General features: G+C 33.2%; 8 protein-coding genes across 8 annotated transcripts; 3 read left to right on the top strand and 5 right to left on the bottom strand.

The window, feature by feature from the left end:
• Positions 1 to 2155: 2155 nt before the first annotated feature.
• Positions 2156 to 3358, top strand: SAPINGB_P006489 (uncharacterized protein; the record flags this gene model as incomplete). Its single annotated transcript, XM_032001200.1, has 1 exon — positions 2156 to 3358. One exon carries the CDS (start codon positions 2156 to 2158, stop codon positions 3356 to 3358), a length of 1203 nt encoding a protein of 400 aa, XP_031857091.1.
• Positions 3359 to 7657: 4299 nt separating this feature from the next.
• Positions 7658 to 8218, top strand: SAPINGB_P006488 (uncharacterized protein; the record flags this gene model as incomplete). Its single annotated transcript, XM_032001199.1, has 1 exon — positions 7658 to 8218. One exon carries the CDS (start codon positions 7658 to 7660, stop codon positions 8216 to 8218), a length of 561 nt encoding a protein of 186 aa, XP_031857090.1.
• A 44-nt stretch (positions 8219 to 8262) lies between these two features.
• On the bottom strand, positions 8263 to 8705 carry SAPINGB_P006487 (uncharacterized protein; the record flags this gene model as incomplete). Its single annotated transcript, XM_032001198.1, has 2 exons — positions 8263 to 8510; positions 8690 to 8705. 2 exons carry the CDS (start codon positions 8703 to 8705, stop codon positions 8263 to 8265), a joined length of 264 nt encoding a protein of 87 aa, XP_031857089.1.
• A 300-nt stretch (positions 8706 to 9005) lies between these two features.
• On the bottom strand, positions 9006 to 12820 carry SAPINGB_P006486 (uncharacterized protein; the record flags this gene model as incomplete). Its single annotated transcript, XM_032001197.1, has 2 exons — positions 9006 to 12441; positions 12486 to 12820. 2 exons carry the CDS (start codon positions 12818 to 12820, stop codon positions 9006 to 9008), a joined length of 3771 nt encoding a protein of 1256 aa, XP_031857088.1.
• Positions 12821 to 13385: 565 nt separating this feature from the next.
• SAPINGB_P006485 (uncharacterized protein) lies at positions 13386 to 15167 on the top strand (the record flags this gene model as incomplete). The annotated part of the gene is made up of 1 exon (XM_032001196.1): positions 13386 to 15167. One exon carries the CDS (start codon positions 13386 to 13388, stop codon positions 15165 to 15167), a length of 1782 nt encoding a protein of 593 aa, XP_031857087.1.
• Positions 15168 to 15343: 176 nt separating this feature from the next.
• SAPINGB_P006484 (uncharacterized protein) lies at positions 15344 to 18501 on the bottom strand (the record flags this gene model as incomplete). Its single annotated transcript, XM_032001195.1, has 3 exons — positions 15344 to 17999; positions 18355 to 18404; positions 18463 to 18501. 3 exons carry the CDS (start codon positions 18499 to 18501, stop codon positions 15344 to 15346), a joined length of 2745 nt encoding a protein of 914 aa, XP_031857086.1.
• A 690-nt stretch (positions 18502 to 19191) lies between these two features.
• Positions 19192 to 21658, bottom strand: SAPINGB_P006483 (uncharacterized protein; the record flags this gene model as incomplete). Its single annotated transcript, XM_032001194.1, has 2 exons — positions 19192 to 20187; positions 20948 to 21658. The coding sequence occupies 2 exons, from the start codon at positions 21656 to 21658 to the stop codon at positions 19192 to 19194; spliced, it is 1707 nt and encodes a 568-aa protein (XP_031857085.1).
• Positions 21659 to 24225: 2567 nt separating this feature from the next.
• SAPINGB_P006482 (uncharacterized protein) lies at positions 24226 to 27378 on the bottom strand (the record flags this gene model as incomplete). Its single annotated transcript, XM_032001193.1, has 2 exons — positions 24226 to 27308; positions 27363 to 27378. The coding sequence occupies 2 exons, from the start codon at positions 27376 to 27378 to the stop codon at positions 24226 to 24228; spliced, it is 3099 nt and encodes a 1032-aa protein (XP_031857084.1).
• Between the last annotated feature and the right edge of the window lie 63 nt (positions 27379 to 27441).

The following is a 27441-nucleotide window of genomic DNA, read 5'->3' as shown; positions in this document are numbered from 1 at the left end:
CCCCCTTTGTCTCCCCTTTGTCTCCCCTTTGTCCCCCCTTTTGTCCCCCCTTTGTCTCCCTTTGTCTCCCCTTTGTCTCCCCCTTTTTGTCTCCCCCTTTGTCTCCCCTTTGTCTCCCCCTTTGTCTCCCCTTTGTCCCCCCCCTTTGTCCCCCCCCCCTTTGTCCCCCCCCTTTTTGTCCCCCCCCCTTTGTCTCCCCTTTGTCCCCCTTTGTCCCCCTTTGTCTCCCCTTTTGTCTCCCCCCTTTGTCTTTTGTCCCCCCTTGTGTCCCCCCTTTGTCCCCCCTTTGTCCCCCTTTGTCTTTGTCCCCCCTTTGTCCCCCTTTGTCCCCTTTTGTCCCCCTTTGTCTCCCCCTTTGTCCCCCTTTGTCCCCCCCCCCCCTTTGTCCCCCTTTGTCCCCCCCTTTGTCCCCCTTTTTTCTCCCCCTTTGTCCCCCTTTTGTCCCCCCCTTTTGTCCCCCCTTTGTCCCCCCTTTGTCCCCCCTTGTCCCCCCCTTTGTCCCCTTTTGTCCCCCTTTGTCCCCCCTTTTGTCCCCCTTTTGTCCCCTTTGTCCCCCCTTTTGTCCCCCCCTTTGTCCCCCTTGTCCCCCCTTTTGTCCCCCTTGTCCCCCCCTTTGTCTCCCCCTGTCCCCCCTTTGTCCCCCTTTGTCCCCCTTTGTCTCCCCCCCTTTGTCCCCCTTTGTCCCCCCTTTGTCCCCCTTTGTCCCCCCTTGTCCCCCCCCCCCTTGTCCCCCCCTTTGTCCCCCTTGTCCCCCTTTTGTCCCCTTTGCCCCCTTGTCCCCCTTTGTCCCCTTTGCCCCCCCCTTGCCCCCCCTTTGTCCCCTATTACCCCAGTTACTGATGGATAAGCCAAGTTCTAATATAACCAGAAATTGAAAGGTTTCTGTTACGATATCAATTTTAGAGTTATATTCTGGCGAATATAATTTTTAATTTTTTTTAGTTGCTACTAAAAATTTACTACAATATCGTTAATTCACCTATTACGTAATTTCGTTTTATATCTATATATATATAATTAACATTATAGGTTTGTTTGCAATTTTTTTCGCGCCATAGTTATATATATTTGATTTACATACTTGGAATGTTAACTATATTGTTAAATAATTATTATAATTCGATCAAGGATCTCTTATCGATATTTGTTTTACATTCTTGACATATTAACAATATCGTTAAATAATTATTATAATTCAATGAATGATCTCTTATCGATATTTGTTTTACATTCTTGGCATGTTAACAATATCGTTAAATAATTATTATAATTCGATGACGCATCTCATATCAATATTTGATTTATCACTTTAGAGTATTAACTATGTAAGGTATAAACCTTTGTTTTAAAATTATTTTCAAAATTAGTTGCTTTAGTATTGAAGTTTTTATATTTCCGAGCAATTTTCTTATTAAAAATTTTTATAGGATTCAAAATTTTTGAGCTTAAACTTTTTATTTATGTTATTTTCTTTATATAGGGCTTTTTTTTCTTATATTTATTTGGAAACTTTTTAACATATTTTTTTTTTTTATTTTGTCTCAATTTCTATTGATTTCATTTATTGTGATATGCAAAAACACACAGGCAAATCTTTTACAAAATGCCACATATATACGTTACAGCAGGTTGGATTTCGTTTGTGATTTACATTACTATGCGTTCCATCTTATCTCTTTTGTCTGTGGTCTTGTCCCATATAATAATTTTTTTTAATTTAAAACGTGGAAACATGTTATACGCTCTAAATAATAACGAAATGAACCTAATCAATGACCTACATACTAGGTATCATTTATGGCGAAAACAAAAACAAAAACAATACGGAAAAGATCTTTTACACAATCAGCTGAACTCAGAAACAATTGATTACAATTTATCAGAAAATATTAACTTAACTTCGTTAAAACATCATGAAACTGTTGATGATGTGGAAATTGATATCAATAAAAAAACTAAATATGATAAAGATTCAAGTACAATCATCTATGCGGGTTTTTATTTAATATTAGTACTTGGCATAAACATCCTATTTTCCAAAGCGGTTCAAGGCTGGGTACAGACAGAAAACGTAAATGCTTACAAAACAGTTAATATTTATGACACATTAAATTTAACTGGTGTTGTCAGCAAAAGAATTAGTCCCGAAAACTATATGACACCCAGTCAATCTTTAGAAACTTACAATGTTAACGTATCGTCAAGTGGTATGGGACATTTGATCAGCTTGAATTCTCCAACAAATGGTGACTTTTACTGGCAATTTGTCCAATTGCAAAATCTCAGGGTAGACTCAAAATATTCTAAAGTTTTAGATAAACCGGATGTTGACTTTACTCCATTTATTCGCTCTCTAACATTGGTTGATAAAAATAACATTTTGAAAGAATGCGTATCAAATTTAAAGTCAAACCTAACTTTGGATTACAGAAGTTATAAATCAATTAATATTACTGCTGTTCAAAATAACGCTTTAGTAAAAGCTTACTATGATATGTCTAATGATTTGGTTGCAATTGTGCGTTATAACACCGAAATGAGTGTCACAGATTTGTACGCTATCTCACCAATATTACCAACTAATGAAACAGATTCTCTTGTAGGATATTCGAGTAATTTTATGACTGTCAATGAAGTTGCTCATCGTTTTACTGAGATTTCGACATATTCCAATTTATTATGGGCTACCGGTGAACATGAAACAATTGTTGACTTGACACAGTTTAAAAGTGATGATAGTCAATTTTACAACACCGAAATTCTAGATGAACTGTGGTCAGAAATTAACAACACATATGTTAAAGTTGTTAATAAACTGACAGTTAGAGACCCTAATGGTATTATGAGTAATGCTACAAGGTGGCTAAACACAACGATTGGTATTGAAATTAAAAAAATTAGCGATAACAGTGGTTTAATCAACGCATTGACTAGAACAAATTTGTGTAATATGGTTCGAAATCAAGAAAATGCTGGTATTCTTACACTAAGATCATTATGGGATAATTTTGAAGCCAATTTTATGGATGGGATTCCTAAAAATCTAACAGTAAATACTCAAGTCATTGAAACAAGATATGATATGGCGCCAATTGTTTGGCTTCTCATTTCCTGCATTTTACTAACTATTGTTTTATCTCTTTTGCCCAAATATAACAATGGTAGATTTATTAATTGCAGACTTCCCGAATTCTGTGATTATGTACGGCAGACAAATACGGACGATTGCACACAAATTTTTTCCAATAAATGTCGCCTTAAAGTGTATGCAATCAGTAAATTTGGTGAAAAAGGATATATTGGTATTGTTAGTCCTAACGAAGTTGTTAACAATTCAAATGAAATAGCATTATGGTGATCAAAGTCAACAAATACTTTCAACACTTAAAATTTAACAATGGCAGCAAAGAATAGTTCCTACATAAAAACATTTTTAATAAGTTATATAACTAATTAGCTAATCATTATAATGATTTGTACAAAAATATGAGATAATTTGCGGTCTAGCCGTATTCTCTAACAAGGGTTTAACATATTTAAAAAAATATTGCCGTTGCCCAGAATCGAACTGAGGTTTCTTCGGATTTGAATAAACCACAACGAAGTGTACTAACCACTATACTACAACGGCATACAATACAAAATTGTAATGGAGTTATCGTATAAGACTAAAGTCGGATTGTCCAAAGAAAGAACCAAGCTAATAGTTTAATATAAAAAAGGGGGGGAAAAGGGCTGGATGGTGTAAAGGGTAACACGTTCGCTCGAAAGCGGAAGATACTGGGTTCGATTCCCAGAATACCCCCTTTTCCTGAGGATGTGTACGGGAGTATACACCTAGACTGAAAAACCATAGGCTACCCTGGTTACAGGAATGCCGACTCTTCCGTACAGTCTAAATAGCCTGCAGGTGATTGCGGGCCGTATCTCTGACGGAAGAGATTAAGAAATACATGGGCGTCCATGAAGATAAGTGGAAATGGGTTGGGAAGGTTTTGGGACCGACAGACTGGTTCTCCCCGTTCCTCGTAAGCTGGCATCAGGGCCCATCTTCCGGGCTACCGGAGACGCACAGAACAGAAACCACCCGTACTAAAAAGGTACAAATGAAAACCGGCAAGTCACATAGTCAGACAATAAAAGGATAGCGCAGATGCTGATGTTATATAATTTTATAACCCTTGAATAAAAACAAACAAACAAACATTTGCTTAAAGGCCATGGCAACTTTGGCGCATGGTTTAAAAAGTTTGGAATTGAAAAGGATAATTACAACTGCAAATGTGGAGAGCTGGAAACAGTTCATCACATTTTAGTTGAGTGTCCTTTGCTTGAAGAGGAAAGAAAAGGACTGAAACGGATATCTCCAGAGATGGACATGTCGACTCTCTTAAATAGTTTAACTGGCTTACAAGAGATTGTAAGCTTTATCTCTGCTTGGAGGTATTAAGAAATACAATTACAGCGTTGATGAAGACAAATGGAGATACGTTGGGAAGGTTTGGTTTTTGGCTCCCGGTTCCTCGTGAGCTGGCATCAGCATCGGGCTCTTGGAGATGCAATGTTGAAGCCAAATTAAAAGTTTATTATGAAAATGAAAAGATATATAGTAATAGAAAGAACAAAAAGGATAGCGCACATGCAGATATCATATACTTCTATATATATATAACCCTTGAATAAAAACAAACAAACATATTTTCCTTATCCCCTCTGCTTTTTGTGAGCGGATATTAGTTATAACTAATAATTCATTCGAATGAATTCATTAATTAATTAATTAATTAATTAATTAATACTATAAATTATTTGCTTCCTTAAGCATTTTTTCAGGTTACAAATTTCAGCTACAAATCTGGTGTCCTAACTGAGTGCTCTTTAGAAAAAACGTTAATCTCTGTGTAGCTTATTTTTAGGTGCTCTGTTATTATTTCTTAATAAGAATTTGATCTCTTAGTTCTTAAAAGTTATGATGGAAAAACATACTTTCTCTAGTATCTCATTAATCAGTCTAGTCTCAGTCATAAATAATGATTTCCACATAGTGATACTTAATTCAAATATCGAGCCTATTCAGTAACCAATACTAACATTAAATTTTTTAAATTGGCCAATACTTGACTGACATCTGCAGTTTTTAGGCCTTGAGTGTTTAATAGTTGTTCGACATTTTTGTTAAATAAAAATGTGGCATATTGAAATCTAAAATATAAAGACCCTTTGGTCCAAAGCGGAAATGTTCGCGAACCCTGGATAGACGAAATAGGATCAATAATAAATGATTGACTTCCAAACGGCTGAATAGGATAGCGTAAAGTGGTTCCCAAATAATATGACATCATTAGAACAAGTTGTGAAGCAAAACCATAAGCAGCACCAATAATATCTTCATCGGTTAGATTTAATTCATCTTTCATTAATTGGGAAATTTTTATATTTGATCCATCATTTTCGTCTGATGCGTTATTATTCAACAAAGGTATACCACAAATAGTAAATTTTAAAAGATATCTTGGTATCGGTTTTAATGGGAATATAAAACTCAAGTCTTTCATTATCCGACACCTTTCGTGAAAAGCTTTTTGTAAAGTATCTTTTATAACAATATTATCAGCTGAAATCAAATTGATAATTTCTGAAGAAGAAGATCTAACTGTTTTCTGACGATTTTCTCCAAACGAAATAGAATCCTGACACGACTTCATGTCATACAATATTTGTTTTATATTTTGTCTAGTAGATACTGATCTCAATATTTGAAACTTTTTCCTCTTTTCGATTATATCGTGCTTCGATTTAAGTGTATTTAAACGTTTCCGTAATAGAAAAAGATTTTCACGTATAATTAAAAATTCATTGATGTGCTTTTCGGCTTCTCTAACTGTATTAGAAGCATCTGAGACACATGCATGAAGATTGCTAATTTTCATCATTGCATCAAATGAAAGAGATAATTGATAAGAATCTAAAGAATCTGTTAAATCAGTGGCAAAACTTAAATTGCTTTTAAGATCAGTATTTATTTCATTGTAGTTTTCAATATTCAAAGACTTCTCTTGGAATAAAACAGCTGCCAACTTAGGAAGAATATAATAGCCATCTCTAAAAGATATGATAAAAGAATTAGGAGGAAAATTAATTTTAAAGTTTGTAATTGATCCCCCAATATATGTGAGGTCGCATAAATTAATCGCCTCTGAAGTAATAAGTGAATAGTTATTATCAATTTTAGATTTTCCCCAAATAGAAATCAAATAACAAGTTTCTTCACCTATGAAAAAATTTCCAGTCAAATCAATGTCACTAAAATAAGGGTTTGTAGATTCGTAAAAAATTTCTGATACATATACAGGATCATCTTGGTTTTTAACATGGATAGTAATAAAAGTTGAAAGAATTCGTTTTGAAAAAGTTGCCTGCAAATATTGTTGAAGTCCCAACCCAGAATCATACTCAGATGATAAATCGCGTATACTTCTTCGATGATGGGACACTTTAATATGTTTCTCTGTTCCAGCTTTATTATTTTCTGCTATTAACTTATGTGCAGATATCGGGGGGAAAGGTATTATGCCTTGTGGCTCACTGATATTTTCAGATCTAATATCAGTTAGATCAATATTATTAGTTTTGGTATCATTACTATAGTTTTGTTGATCTACATCAAATTTTGTTCTAATATTTCGTCCAATTATACCGACTACATGGCGAAGTTTTCTCTTAGTATCGTTAGAAAAATCATTAAAGCATACACTAAAAATAATCAATACTCTTACCATTTTCAAAGGAATCACGGCTTCCTTAAAATTAGATGATCGGTTAGAGGTAAGAATAGGTGTTGTTGACTCCTCATCTTCTGTTTCTGTTGTGTCTGATAATGAATAATATGCCATTGCGATGACTATTCGAATTTCTAAATAATATTTGATCGCTACGTTATCAATATAATAATAATAATATTAGTTATTATTAGTTATTAAATACATGTAAATAGATTAAGTTACATAAGTTGTCCGTGAACATTTGTAATAATATTACTACTCTTAATATTAATTAATAAAATAATTCATGACCTAGCCAAACCGACATCCGAAACAAATAAAAAATACCCAAAATCTAAATTTTTTTTGAAATTATAGCAAGTTAATGACATGGTCTTATTTTCAAATTATTATAAATAAATCGATAAAAAGAATTTACCATGGATTTTATGCTTTGTTTAGGTCATTTTTGTGAATTACATGGCCCTACGTCAATTCTTGTTACACAAGCTTTATTTCCGCAGCAAGCCATTGATGAGATTCCCTATGGAGAGTTGAATTCTGGCAATAATTCTGGTCTCAATCTTAACAATGACATTATGGAAAAAGAAAACCTCCCTTTTGAAAAGACTTTGAATGTAACTACAAGGCCTAATTTATTTGATTCAAATGAATTAAATTCTAGCAACGTATTAAAGTTCAAAAATAAAGACGATTTGATGAACAGTTCTGAATCTAAATCTTTCCCTTATAATAAAGAAGGGTTGAAAAGCAGCAAGAAAAAGGTAAATAACGAAAAGTTATTGTCAAGCACACAACAACATAATCAATCACTATGCTCATCTTGTCGGATATCTTTTCCAGAGTCCAAAAAATCTTCTTTCCCTATTACATCTATGAGAACACAAAAATATGAACCTCAGCTTGGTTCAAACGTTGTTTACTTAACTACTCAATACCCTTCTGATCCTGAACGTTATGCCATGATTCGCCAAGCCTGTTTAAAGATTTTATCATCAGAAAATACATTTAATGATTTTACTCCGATTTCAATTTCGGATTCTAGACAAGGGACTGCCTTGGGCATCGTTTTCAAGGTTCCTGATGATATGTCTCGTGGTCATCTTCGACAATACGCTTTAATATGTCATTGTGATGACGAACAACTACTAATGGGATCATGGAAATTAATTGCGGCACATTTGAATTTAATTAAAACGTCAATTCAACAACGTGCTGCCAAAGAATATGAAAAAGAAGAAACACTTAGAAGAACGTCTTCAGGTGGTCTTGATCAATATCTTCGAACCCGACGAGAAAGCAAACAACACCCACCTCGTAGTTTAACATCAGTTTTAAAAGATGATCAATTCTATGGGGAACTTCATAGCCAATTTGCTTATGTTTTATCTCTTTTAAATAAAAAATATCGATTTTCGAAACCGTTTTTAAAATGAAATGATGACATTGATCCATGTTTTTGCCTATATAAGGTAAATGATTAAAGCTTCGGCTTTGCATTCTGTGCAGCCTTCAACACAGTTTCGATAGATGCAGCTTTCATCACATTGCCTTTAACTTTCAACTTCCCGCTCATAAAAAGTCGTTGAGCACTAGCGCTTCCATCAACAAGTTTACCAAAGTTTTCCTCGCTTACGTTTAAGGTAATATCAGCAGGACCAGCAGGTGAAGTGCCTTTCCCAACGGCTCCCTTTTTTTTAAGGTCAAGGTACCACGATTCAGTCTTATCTGATTTATTAGTGAGATTAAAAACAATTATAGCGTTTGTTTGTTTGATCATTTTTTTCTTAAGAGACTCATTAGAATCAATGGTTTGAAGAATTAAATCAAAAATCTTTGAAGAAGGAAATGCACCTATTTATTAGTTAATTACTATTCTTACTCAAACAAAATCAAATATTGCATACTGTCAGAAATTGCCATTTTTGTTGTAATTTATAGTCAAATATTAAAATTCTTTGAAGTCTTTAAAGATATTGAAAATAAAAATAAATCAAGACAGTAGAATAAATTGTTGTGGTGGTAAAATGGCTGGTTTAAATAGTTTTTTTTTTGTGTTTTTAAAAGTGGCAGCAAGCTTTTAATAATTTCACATGCACACTTTCTACAAAATTTGAAATAGAAAAAATCACAGGCACTGTATCAAACCTTGATTGAATTAAAATTACTAAGTTACATAAGCCTTAAATTCAAAATACTTTATTATTAATTATTAAGCTCAAATTACTCCACAACTATACTTGTTTCCCCACTATTAGAGTTATTTCCTCGGTTCTTAGAGTCAACGCTAGAAGATGAATACATTTGAAGATCAATTGTAAGAGCACGTGAAGAATTTTCATCTTGGTCCCGATAAATTCCAACAAGTGATTGTGAATTTTCAAAGAGACCATTCTTCAAACTGATAACAATAAACTGAAAGCCAGGACCAGCATGGCGTTGAATATATCGCGCAATGTTCCCAACATTAGCATTATCTAATGCTGCATCAACTTCATCTAATACAAAAAAAGGAGAAGGATGATAAGAATGAATAGCAAACAGTAACGCCAATGCAGCCATTGTTTTTTCTCCTCCGCTCAACAATTCCATGTCACAAAATCGCTTCATAGGAGGCATGGCGTGATAATTGACACCATCCAAGTAAGGCTCATCTTCATCTTCTAAACTTAAGGTTGCAGTGCCACCAAGAGGAAATGTAGGGGTTTTAGTAAGTTCTTTATATATCTTGTCAATCTGACTAGATATATGTTTATAAGCTCGATTGAACAGCTCATACCGACGACGTTTTACACTTTCAAAGTCATCTTTAGCTTTTTTATGATCAGATCTTGTTTTCTCAGCGTCATCATCAACCTCTCTAAGTTTTTTCTCAGCTTCATCCAAACGGTCTCGAGCTCTAGAATTAACAACCATCTTTTCAAGATTTATAGTCAACAACTGTACATCTCGCTCGAGTTGCTCACCTACCGATTCATCGTCATTCAATTTTAAGTCATCACTTAATCCAGAGTAATCAATGATAATACTTTTTAAGATCTCACGCTGATCTTTTTCTGGATTAATCGATTCTTCTTCGATTTCTTCGTCATTATGACTTCCTTCCATCTTTATCATATTCAGTGAGCCGGATAAAAGAGGCAATTCAATACCTTCGATTTTGCAATCTTTCAAAGTTTTTATTCTTCCCATTGCAATTTTGAATATCTCCTCTTGTCTCAATGTTATTTGCTTTTGAACCAAATCTTGCTCGTTTTGAATAGCACTTAACTTCCCACGGCAATCAGATATTTCATGTGAAAGTTCCTCAAGAGCTTCCCGTTTTGAACTTACGTCTTGCTTGGCATCTTCAAGTAAGGACACTTCTGACATTATCTGTCTAGAAAGAATTTCTTTCTCCTTTTCAAGCTCAATAAGTCTATTATTTTCTCTTGAGAGCTTTTCATTTAAGACATCAATTCTAGATTGGGTATCATCTCTGCGAGCGATTTCGAACTGGATTTGGTTATTTAAACGAGAAATTTGATTGACAAAGTCTAAACGTTTTTGAGAAATTTCGGTAATAAACCCACTTTGAGCTTTACGATATTCTCGTATATTTTCAACGCCAATATTAGCCACAAATTGGGCAAAAATCCTATCCTCAGTTTTTTCGACAAGAGACTGCAGAGTTTTGTAACGAGATTTAGTATCAAACAGAATATCTCTGGAGTTAGCTAAGGGCAACTCAATATCTTTCAAACTTTTGACAATGTGCTGCAACTCAACTTCTCTTCCTTTTAAGGTACCTTGTAAATTACTTATTTCTTCAGTGATAACATCAAGTTTGAGTCGCGAACCCGCAATATCAGAGCGCAGTTGTTCTTCATGAGTATCAAACTTTGACTTGTTCAGTTCATGCATTTGAGCCTGATATTCCTCTTTTTTTTTTTTTGCACGAGAAATTTCTTTGTCGTTCCATTGCTGTGAGTTTTTATTTTCAACTCTACCACCAGTCATAAGCCCTGCCTTATGTATTACAGCCCCATCAAGAGTAACGGCCTTAACGTCGATATTTTTAGTCCAACGAACATACTTTGCAGTATTTAGATCATCACATACAACAGCGCTCCCGCAAACATAGTTAATAGCAGCATCCAATTCTGGATCATAATCAACAGTATCTACTGCAAGCCGAACCTTATTTGAGATTCCACGCAGTTTGTTATTAATTGGCTGAACTACAACACTATCAAGAGGAATAAATGTTGCAATTCCAACACGCCTTTCTTTGATATAACTTAAGCATTGTTGAGCTGTTTGAAAGCTATCAACGACAATAGAATTGAAGTTTTTCCCTAAAACAGTAGAAATAGCAGTATCATATTTTCTTTGCTTGGGTTGGCAAAGATCAAAAACAAACCCTTTAACACCAGGAATACATCTTTTCATTGTGGCTACTTCATCTTTCATACGTGCATCACGCTCATTTTCTCTGTGATTAACACTGTATCTGACAAGAAAATCAGTGACTTCCTGAAGTTTAGCTTGAAGCTCATGCTCTTTTGCAAGCTTATTTCTCCTCTCAGTAACAATATCGTTTAGTAGCTTATTTTTTAGTTTAAGATCTGTAGTATATTCTTCAGACTGTGACTCATGACTTTGTAGACGGATTCTCAAATCTGTTACTTCTTTAGAAAGAACACCTTCCTGGACCTTCAACTGGTTGTATTTTGATTCTAACGTCTTAACTTTTTCTTCTTCTGTTTTCAGTCTTCTTTTAAATCCATCAATTTCAGATTGTCGATCTGAAGTAGCTTGTGCAAATTTCGACTTAAGGTTTTCGTATTCTTCAATATCATCGTCAGAAAGATCTAGGCCGGCAGTTCTAATAATTTGAGAAGACTGATTTTCAAACTTTTCCTTTTCCTCTTCAACAATGGACATATCTTTCTGAAGAGTTTCAATAGTTTCAGATTGATGAGTTAAATTTGGTTTTAATTGACCAATTGTACCTTTTATTTTTTTGATATTTTGTTGAGTCATATTGATTTTTTCATCAACAGGTAATAAATAATTCTTTTTCTCTTGAATAATTTTTTCTTGCGTTTTGGTATCCCGTTCTAACCCAATAACTTCAGACTTAGAAACTGCAAATTTTTTGTTAATTGTATTAAAAAGTAGTTGAAGTTCATTAACTTTATGACTTTTATCATTGATTTGTAAAAAAAGACTGTTAAGTTCAATTTCGGATGCTTCACCGGTCTTTTCTAAATGATATAACTTCCACAGAGAATGCTTAAGAACAACAACATCCCTATCGTGTATCATTTTTTCAAAAATCCGTGCCTCGTCAGCTTGGACTCGATATTGTTTAATTTCAGCAATAAATAATCGCTTTTTTCGGTGTGAAAGAGAGTTTATATTAGAGGTTGAATCTCTGATTTCCTTTTTTCTCTCATAATCGGCTTTATATTTCAAGGAGCCAGAAATTTGTTCTATCATTCGAGATAGGTCCTTTGGTGATTGTGAAGCAATCGCCTCAACATCTCCTTGAAAAACAAGAAAGTTTTTGGCCTTAATAAGAATATTTTCTTTTGCTAACGTTGATTCATATTCTTGGATGGAAACAAGCTCATTATTGATTCGATATTGGCTTCCTGCAGATGTGTGTCCAATACTAAAATTGTTAGATTAATAATTTATATTTCCATGAATACTTACGATCGTTTCAGCTTAAGGATGCTTTTATCATCTCTTTCGTAAATGGCCATTACATATGCAGTGCGCGGATCCATTTTCGTTTCTTTTGAAGGGATCAAAGAAGATTCATCACTTTCTTTCATAACCCTACCACGATAGATGAGATCCGTAAGCTGTCCACTTCTTAAAACATTACTTCTCATTCCAAGAACAAATGATATAGCATCCATCATATTGCTTTTTCCAGACCCATTGGGCCCAACAATACTTGTAAAGTAAGCATTACCAAATTCAACGCGAACGGTATCGCTATATGATTTAAAATTATAAAGTTCAATCGATTTTAGTCGGCCCATAATTTTATTTAATAAATTTATTGACCTTGTCTATTCTTATTAATTAAGTGTAATTGAAGTTATAAATAAAAGAATTTTTATTTAAATTATTTTTCGTTTTCGTTTTCGTTTCTTGTTTACTTAAAATTGCTTGTTTATTTCCCTTTTTTGTTTACTTTTTCCGTTTCAAAATATAAGTTACCCTGTCTAAATACGCCATAATCAACACTATCATAATATTATGATCATATATTATCATGATAATTATCATTATTATAATAAATATATATTATATAATAAATAAATAAAAAACAAAATTATATTTATTTTTTGCGATAAACAAAAATTTGCCACAAAAGTCAACAACACGTAAATAACGCGTAATGACTGACACAAACGCGTTATGTAATAATAAACATAAATTAGAAAAAATAAAAAAAAAAACCATTCTGGACTCACATATTTGGCCAACATTATTGTTTGTTTTCTTTTTCTTTTAATTTCTTTTAATTTCTATTTCTATTTATTTTCTCTATCTCATTTGCTTACTTTTCTCCATTAAAATTAAGAATTTTTTTTATTAATAATGAGTGATCCTCAAATTTCTTATGGTGTTTTATCAAATATCATTGGTCATTCTAACGATTCGGGTTGGTTGGCACCGAGAGGTGTTGTTCTTCAAATATTGAAATACAAGAGAGATGAAAAAAATATTCGCTTTTTGCTTCATGATGGGAAGAATTCGGCACCAGGATTTTGCACTGAAGCACCTGAAGGTCTTGATTTATCAGATCTTGAAAATGTTCCAAATTCTCTGATACGAATTCAAAATTATTCTGTAAGGCCTATGAAAGGAAAATATTACCTTCTTATTCGAACTTCGGAATATATTGGAAAAGGAGAATTTCCCAGTGAAGCACCCACTGCTCTTCCTGTTGCTTCTAATAGTACAGAAATTTTCAGTTTTGTTAATGATCAACATAAATTGACAAAAAAAGAAGATCAAACAGCTTCTAATGATAGTCGCCACCCTCAGTCTCATCCTCAAAAAAAATCAAATGGAATTTTTACTGAAATTAGTGCTTTGACCCCTTTTACTACCAAATGGCGTATTTGTGCTCGTGTGGAATATAGATCTGACATTCGAACTTTTAGATCAAAGACATCTGGAAATGATGGAAGTTTATTTAATATTACTTTAGTCGACAAAAGTGGTGAAATCCGTGCAACTGGGTTTAATGAAATTGTTGAGACATACTATAATATGTTAGAGCCTGGATCTGTGTTTGTTATATCTGGAGCCAGAATTAACTCAGCCAACAAGAAATATTCTAATTTGAAACACGATTACGAAATCACTCTTGATCGTAACACTACGATTGAACCTGCTGATGACTTTTCAGAATCGGTTCCTAAAATGATTGCCGACTTTACACCACTTGACAAACTGGCTGATGTTGAGTCAGAATCAGTAATTAACGTCATTGGTGTAGCTCACAACGTTTATGATGCTACAAGTCAAATGTCTAAAACTGGGAAAGAATACACCAAGAGGGATATAATTTTGGTCGATAAATCTCTATTCATGGTCAGAGTTACATTATGGAGTGAAACTGCAACAAAATTTGATGAGTCAAAACAAGGTCATGTGGTGGCAATTAAAGGTGTTCGAGTATCTGATTTTAATGGTAAATCTCTTTCAGTATTAGCATCAGGTTTAGTTATTAATGATCCAGAAATTGATGAAGCATACAATTTGCAAGGTTGGTATCAAAATGGTGGGCTCGACAGCAATTTTAAATGGATCAGCAATTCTGGTGGGGACGGTAAATTTGAAACTCCTGAAAAATATTTGACGCTCCAAGAGGCCACAGAAAACCGTTTGGGGATGTCAGATACTCCTGATTATTTTATCACTATGGCAGTCATCAACAGAATTATTCAAAGAGAACCATACTATCCAGCATGTACACAACCAAATTGCAATAAAAAAGTCGTTCAACAAACTAACGAAAAATGGCGTTGTGAAAAGTGTGATGTTGAAATAGAAAAACCGAATTATCGTTATGTTCTGTCTGTCCCAGCAAACGATTATACAGACCAAATATGGATATCGTGTTTTGATGAAACTGCTCAAGTGTTTTTGGGTGTGTCAGCAAATGAGTTGTATGATTATTATCAATCTAATGATGAAGCATATAAACACGTGATGGAGGATTACAATCACAATGAGTATATTTTTAAGATCAAGGCACGCAAAGAATTTTTTAACAACGTTGAACGAGTAAGATATCAAGTTGTTAATATTCATCCGGCAGATTTTATCACTGAGAGTCGAAAGTTATTGGATGATATTCAACAGTATTAGATATTATCTTTATCTAACGTCATTTAGCGTGCCTAAAGAAAAATATTATCAACCTTTGTTCAGATGTTCTTATTTGACTTATTAAGATATCATGATATCCAACATATATTTAATTATTTAATAAATTAATTGATTTTTAAAATAGAATTATTTAGACTCTAAGTTCATTATGACAGTTAAATATAATCAGTAATTCCTCGAGCGCTTAACCAATATTCTTTGACAACATAGTTTGTATTTTTATTTCCTCTCAAGCTGTTTAGTTGCTGAAAGATTTTGCGTCTTTGGGTAATATTTACTTTATCCACAAAGGAATTAGGAGCTATAAGTAATGAATTTTCAAACCAAGGCTTTGAAATCATCATTTTTTTCAGCATCAATTGCTTTATAACATCGATGTATAAGTCAAGTTCACTTCGGGTAGCATCACCAGAAATTTTGTCAACTAAAACATCCACTAAACAGGGACCAATGTTTAGCAAAAATGGTGCAGTTTTTTCGCTTTTTGAAAGTATAAACGCACACCAAAACTTTGCTGACGCACCTAAAACGAATCGTTCATGAGAAGCAAGCCTGAGCACAGAAAATTTCATAATAGTAGTCACATTTTTGTTTGATAAAAAAACATCCATGTAACGGCAAATTATTTTTTCTAAAAGTTTTAAATATGCATTTTGCGCTTCTGGCTCAGAATTTAATGTTTCTTCAATATGAACGCTGAACATGTCAATAAGTGAATTAATGTAATATGAAGGAATTTTTGAATGACCAACTGAAAAAGAAGTAACAAAACAATTGGAAAAATTTATGATGAGAGGCAGGGTATTAAGACATAAGGCTTTAGAACTAATAAAATCCAAAACGGTGTCTATTGAAAACACAAAAGGACCAGGCGATCTTTCGGAAAACCCTGATTTGAAGATATCACAGCATGCCTCAATAACTGGAATTGACTCTTGAAATTCTAATCGGTCAATTGCAAAAACTTTTATAACCCCAATTATTCGCGATCTTATATTCCACATGTCTTTATCCCAAAATTCGGCTATATTTTTTAGGTCACCTTCAAAATAATCAGAAAAGTCGTCCGGCTCTTGAAGACCTTTACCAACATTGGCAATACAACGAAGCAATGATACTAGTCTGTCAAACGATATTTGCAAATATGGAGATTCGTTGGAATTTTGAAGCATTCCACTATATTTTTGAAGCATTCCACTATATTTTTGAAATTCTTTTTCAAGTTCGCCTAAAATAGGAGTCAACAATTTATCAGTACAGGTTGCTCTCATCTCAAAATTTTTTAAAGCTTGAACAACAAAAGAAATAGATAAAACAATTCGTTGATGTGAAATATTGTCCAGATGTTCATAGAGTTTTAAGTTAATATATGTATTAAAAAATGCGTCAAGATTATTTGATAAAAATGACCTGCTAGATGAACATAATTTTTGAATAGATTTTGAAGCTGTGTTTGATAAGATGGTCACATTCAGTGATTTGAAAAGATAGTCTAGAGCTGGAAATAAAAAAGGTTGACCAATGTCAGTTTCAAAAAATGTATCATAATTTCCAATGAAATTAACACAGGTTATCCGAATATCTTTATCTTCTATTTGACCTAATCTTGATATTAAAGATGAAGATAGCAGTTGTGACAATACATCAAATTCATTTGTTAAAGGAATTGTATCAGACAAACAACTTATACTTGCAAGAGAAGCTTCAATTTTAACCCAATCTGGTGTGTTTAAAGACAAGTTACTAATGATGTTATTAGAGAATGTGAGAAACAAGGAGCTTCCAATTAAAGGATATGCCATATCGAGAAGCTCCCAAAAATCTTTTCGAAAAGATTCAAAGGCCTCACGGATTTCAAAATTCCATGAAGATTTAACATTTTCTGGAGGATAAGCCGATTTGTTCCAAAATATCTCTACTACCTTAATAATAATGGGATTTGTTTCGGATATGTCACTGGACGATGCAGTATCTATAAATGAATCAATATAATTAGTCCAGAATTCCAAAATATACATCGCAAGCTTGTTATCCACATAAGGGATACCAGGAAATCCAGAAATTATAAGCATATATTCAAACAACGTGGAAATCTCATCTGAATTTAAGCGATCAGGTTTTCCAATTTCACATTCGCACAATGCAATCGAAATTTTGGCATAATCGGATGCAAATGATTCTAATTCCTCAATATCGTCATCATTATTGTAAATATAATAATTGTTTAATTTAGAAATTTGGTCGTTTTTGTGAATTATTCCTTTGATTAAAGGCTCACCCAAATGAACCAGTGTTTTTGTTAAATGGATACGAAGATCTGATGAATAAAATGATGGGAGTCGATCAATTATTTCTACCACTTCATTAATAGCAATATGAAAAAGGGATTCATCTTTTCTTTCCTTAATATAATCGAAAATGAACAATGTCACAGACAAAAGAAAATCAGGAATATCCTTTGACCGGCGAAAATAAACTACCCATGAACCGTAAGTTTTAAATACATGTTCAAGAAGAACATCAGAGTATGATATAGGATAAAGTGTTTGAAAACAATGATTTAGTAGAGCATTCAAAATATTAACATTTTCATTAAGCTTGTCGTTAACATGTATACATTGGATTGCTTCCATGTTATGATTCCCCGCAATATCTTCAACCAGCATCTGGCAAAACTCTAAACATAAAATCGCTGTTTTCTCATTTAGAATATAAGATATCGTATCTTTATTTTTTGGTTTAATGACAGATGTATTACTAGAGATAGTTTCAATTACACTTGCAACGCAATATGACCACTCTGCGTAAAATCTAGAAAAAAATTTAGAAAGAGTAGATAAAAGTTTTCGAATGACAACAGTATATGTAAGTGGATTCTCATTTAAATAAACTAAAAGAGATAAAAGTTCATTTAAAATTTCGCTCGGTAACTTTTGTTCCGCTTTATTTTTTGAAATGTCATAAGTATTAATTTTCACTGTATAAGTTAAAGCACCAAAAAATTGGCAATTTGGTAAATTCGTTTTAAGTAATTTTAATGCAAGTTCCCATCCATACTCCGATTTTTGTAAATCTTGTAAATATTTTTGAATTCTTAAAGATTCGACTGGTGTTAGGGTTTATATTTAAAAAAAAATAGATTGAATACAAGATAGGATTCACGTACCTGTTTATTTCAACGCTTTGGATTCCTGGAGTGTAGAATCTTTCAACCAGCTATTAAAAATGCTAATTAGATTTGTTTGATTTAATAATAATCAAAAATTATCCATACATTAATTATTTCATTAAAATCTGGAGACGATAAATTCATTGTTTATGATACCATATAAATTTTGTATTTATTTAAGAATTTTTTTAAAAAATGAATTTCATTGTGAATTTGATATGTGATTAGAGTTTGTCCTATGACTAATTCTTTAAAGATTATTAGATAAGATAATTTTTACAAAATAATAGTTAAATATGATGGTTGCCATCTATAAAAACAAATACAAACAAAACAACTTGGTCATGTTAACATTGTTAAACAATTTCGAAACTTTTTTGATTCCTTATTTTTTAAAAAGTTCTAAATATTAATATTTTTTTTTCATTGTATAGTTGATAATGTTCCAATTTTGACATCATTTAAAAAAAATAAAATAAAAAACCCTAATACAATATATACATGAGTTTTGCTTAAAATATTCCATATATTTTAAAAATGTTTGCATATTAATTGACATACACCGATAGAATTTTTTTAATAATTTTGATGTTTGTTTATTTGTTTTTATTCAAGGGTTATAGAATTATATCATCAGCATCTTCGCTATCCTTCTTGTCCATACTATATATCTTTTCATTTTCATAATAAACTTTTAATTTTGGCTTCAACATTGTATCTCCGACAGCCCGAAAATAAGTCCTGATGCCAGCTTACGAGGAACAGGGGGTTAAAAATAACCAAACCTTCCCAACTTATCTCCATTTGTCTTCATCAACGCTGTAATTGTATTTCTTAATCCCTCCAAGCAGAGATAAAGCTTACAATCTCTTGTAAGCCAGTTAAACTATTTAAGAGAGTCGACATGTCCATCTCTGGAGATATCCGTTTCAGTCCTTTTCTTTCCTCTTCAAGCAAAGGACACTCAACTAAAATGTGATGAACTGTTTCCAGCTCTCCACATTTGCAGTTGTAACTATCCTTTTCAATTCCAAACTTTTTAAACCATGCGCCAAAGTTGCCATGGCCTGTGCGAAACTGAGTAATATTACTCAAGATCCTTCGACTATCTTTCTTCATGATCACTCCCGTAACCATTTTGGAAAGATTATCAGTACATTTCGACTCCACTGTGATATTATGATACCACAGATCCTTACTGCTGTTCCAATACATTTCTTGCCATTCTTCCATTGCTTGTTTCTTCAAAATTCCAATCGTCTGATTTTGTTGTTGTTTCAGTGTAAGAGGTTCAACCCTCTTGCATTTTCGTTTTTCATCCTTTTTAATCATATAGTCTCTATCATCTTTCGCCAACATGTAAAGCGTGGTTAGCTTTGCAATTGGAGATTTCTCAATCAATGTTAACAAATGACCATTAATAGGATTAGTTTTGCTAATATTTAGGTGTAAACGAATAGCTTTTCGTGCCACCATAAATTTTAGCCTAATACTATATGGCATAATACCAGCTTCCTTTTGTAGTACCGCAATAGGAGTTGTGCGATAAGCACCAACAATTCTTCTTAAAGCCATATTCTGCATTACTTCCAACTTGTGGATTTCTCCTTTCAAAATTTTGTGATGCCAAATTTCTAAGCCATATTCGACAATTGGTCTCACGCAAGCAATATACAGTGATCTGACTGCAGACCCTCGCATACCTTTTTGCACGCCACCAAGATGCCAAATAGCACCAACAGCTTTTCTTGCTTTATTGATTTTATTCAAAATATGAGATTTAAAATCAAGCAGATTGTTCAAAGTAATTCCAAGCAATTTAACTTCCTTCTGGGGTTCACGAAGTTCTCCATTAGGTAAAGTAAGTTGCACTTTTTCATCTTTTATATTATGTTTGTTTGTTTGTTTTTATTCAAGGGTTATAGAACTATATAACATCAGCATCTGCGCTATCCTTTTATTGTCTGACTATGTGACTTGCCGGTTTTCATTTGTACCTTTTTAGTACGGGTGGTTTCTGTTCTGTGCGTCTCCGGTAGCCCGGAAGATGGGCCCTGATGCCAGCTTACGAGGAACGGGGAGAACCAGTCTGTCGGTCCCAAAACCCTCCCAACCCATTTCCACTTATCTTCACGGACGCCCATGTATTTCTTAATCTCTTCCGTCAGAGATACGGCCCGCAATCACCTGCAGGCTATTTAGACTGTACGGAAGAGTCGGCATTCCTGTAACCAGGGTAGCCTATGGTTTTTCAGTCTAGGTGTATACTCCCGTACACATCCTCAAGAAAAGGGGGGTCTTTTATATGTTTGTTTGTTTGTTTGTTTGTTTTTATTCAAGGGTTATAGAATTATATAACATCAGCATCTGCGCTATCCTTCTTGTCCATACTATATATTTTTTCATTTTGATAATAAACTTTTAATTTTGGCTTCAACATTGCATCTCCAACAGCCCGAAAATAAGTCCTGATGCCAGCTTACGAGGAACAGGGGGTTAAAATAACCAAACCTTCCCAACCTATCTCCACTTGTCTTCATCAACGCTGTAATTGTATTTCTTAATCCCTCCAAGCAGAGATAAAGCTTACAATCTCTTGTAAGCCAGTTAAACTGTTTAAGAGAGTCGACATGTCCATCTCTGGAGATATCCGTTTCAGTCCTTTTCTTTCCTCTTCAAGCAAAGGACACTCAACTAAAATGTGATGAACTGTTTCCAGCTCTCCACATTTGCAGTTGTAACTATCCTTTTCAATTCCAAACTTTTTAAACCATGCGCCAAAGTTGCCATGGCCTGTGCGAAATTGAGTAATATTACTCAAGATCCTTCGACTATCTTTCTTCATGATCACTCCCGTAACCATTTTGGAAAGATTATCAGTACATTTCGACTCCACTGTGATATTATGATACCACAGATCCTTACTGCTGTTCCAATACATTTCTTGCCATTCTTCCATTGCTTGTTTTTTCAAAATTCCAATCGTCTGATTTTGTTGTTGTTTCAGTGTAAGAGGTTCAACCCTCTTGCATTTTCGTTTTTCATCTATTTTAATCATATAGTCTCTATCATCTTTCGCCAACATGTAAAGCGTGGTTAGCTTTGCAATTGGAGATTTCTCAATCAATGTTAACAAATGACCATTAATAGGATTAGTTTTGCTAATATTTAGGTGTAAACGAATAGCTTTTCGTGCCACCATAAATTTTAGCCTAATACTATATGGCATAATACCAGCTTCCTTTTGTAGTACCGCAATAGGAGTTGTGCGATAAGCACCAACAATTCTTCTTAAAGCCATATTCTGCGGGTCTTTTATATTAAACTATTAGCTTGGTTTTTTCTTTGGACAATCCGACTTTACTCTTATACGATAACTTCATTACATATTATAAAGGGATGCCTCTTTAGCTTAGGGGTAGAGCATTGCACTTGTATTATGAGATGCAAAGGTCAGCGGTTCAATTCCGCTAGGAGGCATTTAATATTTTATTATTTTTTCCTGTAATTAGAAATAATGTGGCAAAATGATTGTTACCATAATCGTATTCCTTAAATTTAAAGTTTCTGTCCCAAATAGGTGCGTTAAGACGTACATGTGCGGCTCAATTTCTTTTTTTAAGCTCACGTTGTAGTATGGGAACAATTACTTAAGAGATATGCATAACACACTTGAAAATAAATGGGTGAGAAAATGGAAAAGTTTCACGTGATAAATTAGTCAGGATTGTACGAGATTTTAGTAAGAATTAAATTAATCTTAGTAATGTTTGTGTTGATGATTATCAAAGAATTCCCAAGATGGTAATTTTTTATGATCGAATTAGGACAAGGAGGAGATAAAAATCAAATTTTCTGGCAGATTTATAAGAAATCGACCATTTTGTTAGGGGCATTTCCCATTTCCCTCCCACATATTTTCAACAGTGTAAGATCTCAACTCGAATAGCTGAAAGTACATATCAGACAAGGTTACCTTGCTACAGTAAGTAAGCACAAATTTTTTTAATATTTTTAGAAGAAGAAAAAGATCAAAAGTTTAAGATTTTGAAATTGTTATGTAACTGAATATAATTATAATGAGATCAATACATTCGTAAAAATTTAGGAATCCAGACCCATCAACATTGTATTTATTTTCTCCGTTTTATAGCATCAGTTTTACTCAACAAGTATCGTTTGAAAAAAACAAAATCTTAAGATTCTCAGGGTTTGCTTAAGTTACTTGTTCATAATTTATCTCATAAAACATTTTTTTTTTTCAAATTTGGATGCCATTTTAAAAATCAATATATACCGTGTTGTCAAAAATGTTTTCCAGGGGACAATGGCCGGGATGATACTTCTCGCTCTTTCCACTTGTACTTTAAAGTTGTCATCATCACAATATATTACATGGTTACGAGTCTTTCAGTTAAATGCATTTTCCTAGTATTGATACGTATTTCTTAAGTCTGTGAAAAAGGATCTAAAGTTGTTCAGCAAAAAGCAAAAAGCAAAAAAAAAAAAAAAATCGATAACCTGAGTAACTAGAACAAAAGAAATATCAAAATTATTATAAAATTACATGAACAGCTAGCTATCTATTGGGAATAAAGGTAGTAAGTAGTATCAGATGTTATATCCCTTAGCGTAAATTAAATTTTTTTCAGGTAGAACAGATTTTAACATATTACTGTTCAATGGAAAATAAGCATTTTCGAGAACTTATCCAAACACTTTCTAAAACTTGCCTTCGAGGTTTTAAATTTTCAAAAACAACATGAAATTTACGTGCATCTGAAGTCATAATTATTAAACAAAATTGAACTTCAATACCAACAAAAGCTTCTTGTATTAATATATCAAGAATTTCGCCTTTGCTTAGAAATAGTTGCGATCCCCCAAAAAAATAAAATTTCCCAGTCGATGAAAGCTCGATGCCTAAGTCACGCATTACCAAAAGTGTATCCTCTATATTATTTTAGTTAGTTATATTGATTGATTTTTCATAATTTCAAAGATTTCAAGAAAAAAATACCTTCAGATGTCCGAAGCAATAAAATTAAAATTGAAACAGTCAAAAGAATTGACCCTTGTACCGGACTAAGTCGTGATAAAAGTAAATAAAATTGAACAGTAAAGTAGTTAATTTGAAATAGCTCGTGCTTAAATAATAATGTTGCTTTTATCATCAGAACTAAAGCAATTAACATAAGTACCAGAAGCTTCATTGTAACAATGAAAGTTTTCGAAAAATTCCATTTTTTAAACCTTTGGTCATAATATGTATACCTTTGTAAAAAAGGTGAATATTTTTCAACTATCAGAACACATCCATTTTTGTCTAAAAATCGATGATTTGACGGATAAACCATGAGAAATTTTTATATGTTTAATTAAAAATATACATATATTAGTTTATTTGGCTTTCTGAACTTTCGTTATAAGTGAGTTAGTTGAAAGAGTTGTTTCATGTGCTATAAAAAAAGATCAGTTTACCTGTAATTTGACATACTTTAATTACAGTATCTTTAGAGAAGCCTATTACTGACGTCACGACGGTAAATTTGAAACCGGTTATACATAAACTAGCCTGTGGTTTTCTATTAGAAACTAAGTTTCAAACTAATTATCAGCTTTAAAGTCTTGCAACACTTGCTTCTTTGATAACTAAGGTGACTTAACAGCTTCTCGTAAATACAAAGCGACTGAAGATTAACAAATTTATTAATATTTAAATTCAAGCTAGATATACATTATGTGATTACCAAACAAATTCTAATTAAATATATAATAATCTAATTAGATTATATAATCTTATAAGATTATTTTAAGTATAAAAAATAGAAGTTTTCTATTATTTTTATTAACATAAATGTAAAATGATTACATGTCATCAATTGATCCCAAGACAACTTCATTCAGCCTGAGCTCTTTTCGTAACTGCGCTTTAGTTTTCCGAAAAGTTCTAATTTCTTGGAATGCACTTGAGGCTGTAGTACCAAAAGCTACTTCATCTGCCTTCATCGCCTTTTCATCATCATCTGCCTTTGCTTTGGCCTTATTTTCCAACTCAACTGTGACCTGTTGCTCATATTGACGATTAATGTCGTTAATTTCTTCTTCAATCGATTGAACAGATAACATCTCTTTCCCACTAATTACAGAGTACCCATCAAGATCGCATGGCATTTTTCGAACAAGAGCTAATTCTAATTTTGTTGGGTTTAATCTCTCCTCATATTTAAATTTATTTCGAATATGGCGACGGGTTCTTCCAGGAAAAAGCTCTGAAATAACAGAAAAGTCAGTACCCCAAGTTGATAAAGCTTCATAAAAAAGATTGGTTTCATTTTCAGTCCATGCTTCAGTGCGCTTATGCTTCCCAAAACTTGAGCTATTATGAAACTCGTCATATTTATTAACAACTTCTCGGACACGAGTATCACCATCTGGTCCATTAAAGGCAGACTCTGCTAGTCGATGACGATCTACTTCAGTAGATTCGATAACAAATTTTCCATCTACCATTGTTAATTGTGGTGCGGCTGGTTGTGTTTTAGTGGTATCTACAAGATGATCAAAATCAAGCTCTTGAGACTCATCATTTTCTCCAACAAATTTAGATTCCAAACCATCATTAATTAATTGAATCTCTCTGAGAGTATGCCCTTTGCCTCTAGCAATTTTTTTCTTCACCAAAATATCTTCTTTTTTCCTTCGACGCTCAAGCCTCGCTGATTCATATTTGGTAAATTCTTCATCTTCCTCTCCAATGAAAAATTCAGGGGAGCACAAATCCGCCATTGTAAATTGATCTGGGTTGATAGCCACATTTTCTGTATTTGAAATGATAAAAGGGCCATGTCCACGACCTCTTTTTGGAATATCGTTAGGGCCAACTAATATTCTGCCTTTCTCATCGTGAATACCATTATCAACAATGCTCAAAACAAGTGGTGATTCTAAAGTGGGGTTTCGATGGTACTTTATAAAGCTGCAGCTTCCAATATTTTTTAATAAACTTTCACTTGGCGCCTGAGAATTGTCAAATGATGAGCTATCATCATTAAAAGAAGGGCTAGATCTTTGACTTGATCTTGGTGTGGTTTTAGAGGTACTTTTTTTTCGAGGTTTTTTTTTTAAATTATTTTTTTTGGCTCTCACATTTTTGTTGTTTTCATCTAGTTTACTAGATCCCCTGACTGAGCGAAGAGGCTTATTCTTGGTAACTAATGGACCTCTTGCAAGAGGTTTGAAAGATATAGGTGATGACATCAACCGAAGACGTGCAGAGCGACGAACAGTCATAGATTTCGAGGTATCAAAAACATCTACTTCATCTTCTTCTTCACTGATAACTTCATCTGTAACAATTAAATGCTGATTTTTGTCGGAACTTTTTAGTAAATTAGGTCTATCATTTCCATTCTTTTCAAGATCTGAAGAGTCATTTTTATCGCCATTGCTATCATTGACAACGGTATCTTCGTTTTCACTTTCATTTTCATTTTCATTTTCATTTTCATTTTCATTTTCATTTTCATTTTCACCTTCACTATCACTATCACATTGTTTTTCGCTTTCCCTTTCGCTTTCCCTTTCGCTTTCCCTTTCGCTTTCCCTTTCGCTTTCCCTTTCGCTTTCCCTTTCGCTTTCCCTTTCATTTTCACTTTCGCTTTCCAAAGCAACGTTAACATCAACATCGTCACAATTTTCAAAATTTTTGTCGTTGTCGTTGTCGTTGTCGCTACCATTACCATTACCATTTTCATTGTTTTTTTCTTCTTTTTTATTTAGCGACAAGTTTCCAATGTTTGTGATATTTGCGACATTTGTATTATATTTTATTTCGTCAAGAGAATTTTTATTTAAAATATTTACACTAGTAGAATCCAGATGTTTCGGATGCTCAGTCAACTTGGGGTTATAAGAAATTCCAGATATTTCGGTAGTACTTTTGATTTCATTCTGCTTTCCTATATCCAGCAAATCATCAGCAGTATTACTTGGTGTTAAATTTTCTGTAATTTTAATAGGTTTAGTATTAAAGGGATTAGAATTATCTTGTAAAGATGAATGGGATGAAGGTTTCGCGCTTTTATTCAATGTAATTTCTTTAGATATAGACGAATTTTCAATATTAGCGTCATGATTGCTAGATTTTTGACTTGATGGTGATAATGGATGAAAAACAAAATCTAAAGGTTGTTGAGAACTAATCGTTTGTGCCCCTGATGGAGTAATTAAATTGGGTGAAGATATGCTTTGGGATGTTATATTTAAATTTTTGTTAGTTTGGGTTGAGGGTGGTGTAGGCAGAATGAAATTCTCCGGTTCTACTTTGTTATGCTTGGTATTTTCCTCTGGTAAATAATCACTATCATGGTTATTTAAATGATTAGTGTCCATTACTTTTTTTAAGTTTGGTCTTGAAATTGGATCAAGAGCTTTTCTCTTAAAAATAAGAGGACGAACTTTCAGTTTAATCTCCGAATTGTTGTTTTTGGATTCTACTGATTTTTCATTGGTATTTTTAGAATTTACCAACTTTGTTAGTAAATTCGGTGGAATTGAAGGGATCGAAGACCTGGATCTAACAATGTTTGAACGGTTTGAATAAGAAATAGGCAATATACCGTGCTTAGTTTCCGCAAAATCATTTTCTTCTTCTATAGCAGAAGTTTTCTGTGAAAGCTCTAAAGTTTGTTGTGATAGGGCTTTAGCTTCTTGTGTAATAGATCCCGTTTGTGAATTATGTTGTGTAACAGATAGTCTGTGAGTGATCCCTTTATTACGTTCATCCAAAGAAAATTCATTATTGATAACTGAATTTTGGTCAATATTACCTTTAATGGAACTCGCAGAATTTGAAACAGCTGAAGTAGATGTAATTGAGAGTCTTCGTCGACTGTTACGAGGAGCTCCACGTGCAGTAATTTTAGGTGTAAATTTTTGGTTTGATTTATCTAAAATGTTAGAAATTTGGTGTTTAAATTATGAATAAATAAATGCATACTTACTAACTGCTGAACTCATCTTTTTTAAACAAAACAGTCAAATATTATAAAATGAAATCTTTTTTAGAAAAATATTTTTAAA

This window comes from Magnusiomyces paraingens (assembly GCF_902498895.1).
Source record: "Magnusiomyces paraingens strain CBS 517.90 genome assembly, contig: contig5, whole genome shotgun sequence".
Taxonomy (NCBI): domain Eukaryota; kingdom Fungi; phylum Ascomycota; class Dipodascomycetes; order Dipodascales; family Dipodascaceae; genus Magnusiomyces; species Magnusiomyces paraingens.
The sequence above is the reverse complement of the archived record's forward strand: the minus strand, read 5'-3'. Positions and strand labels throughout refer to the sequence as shown.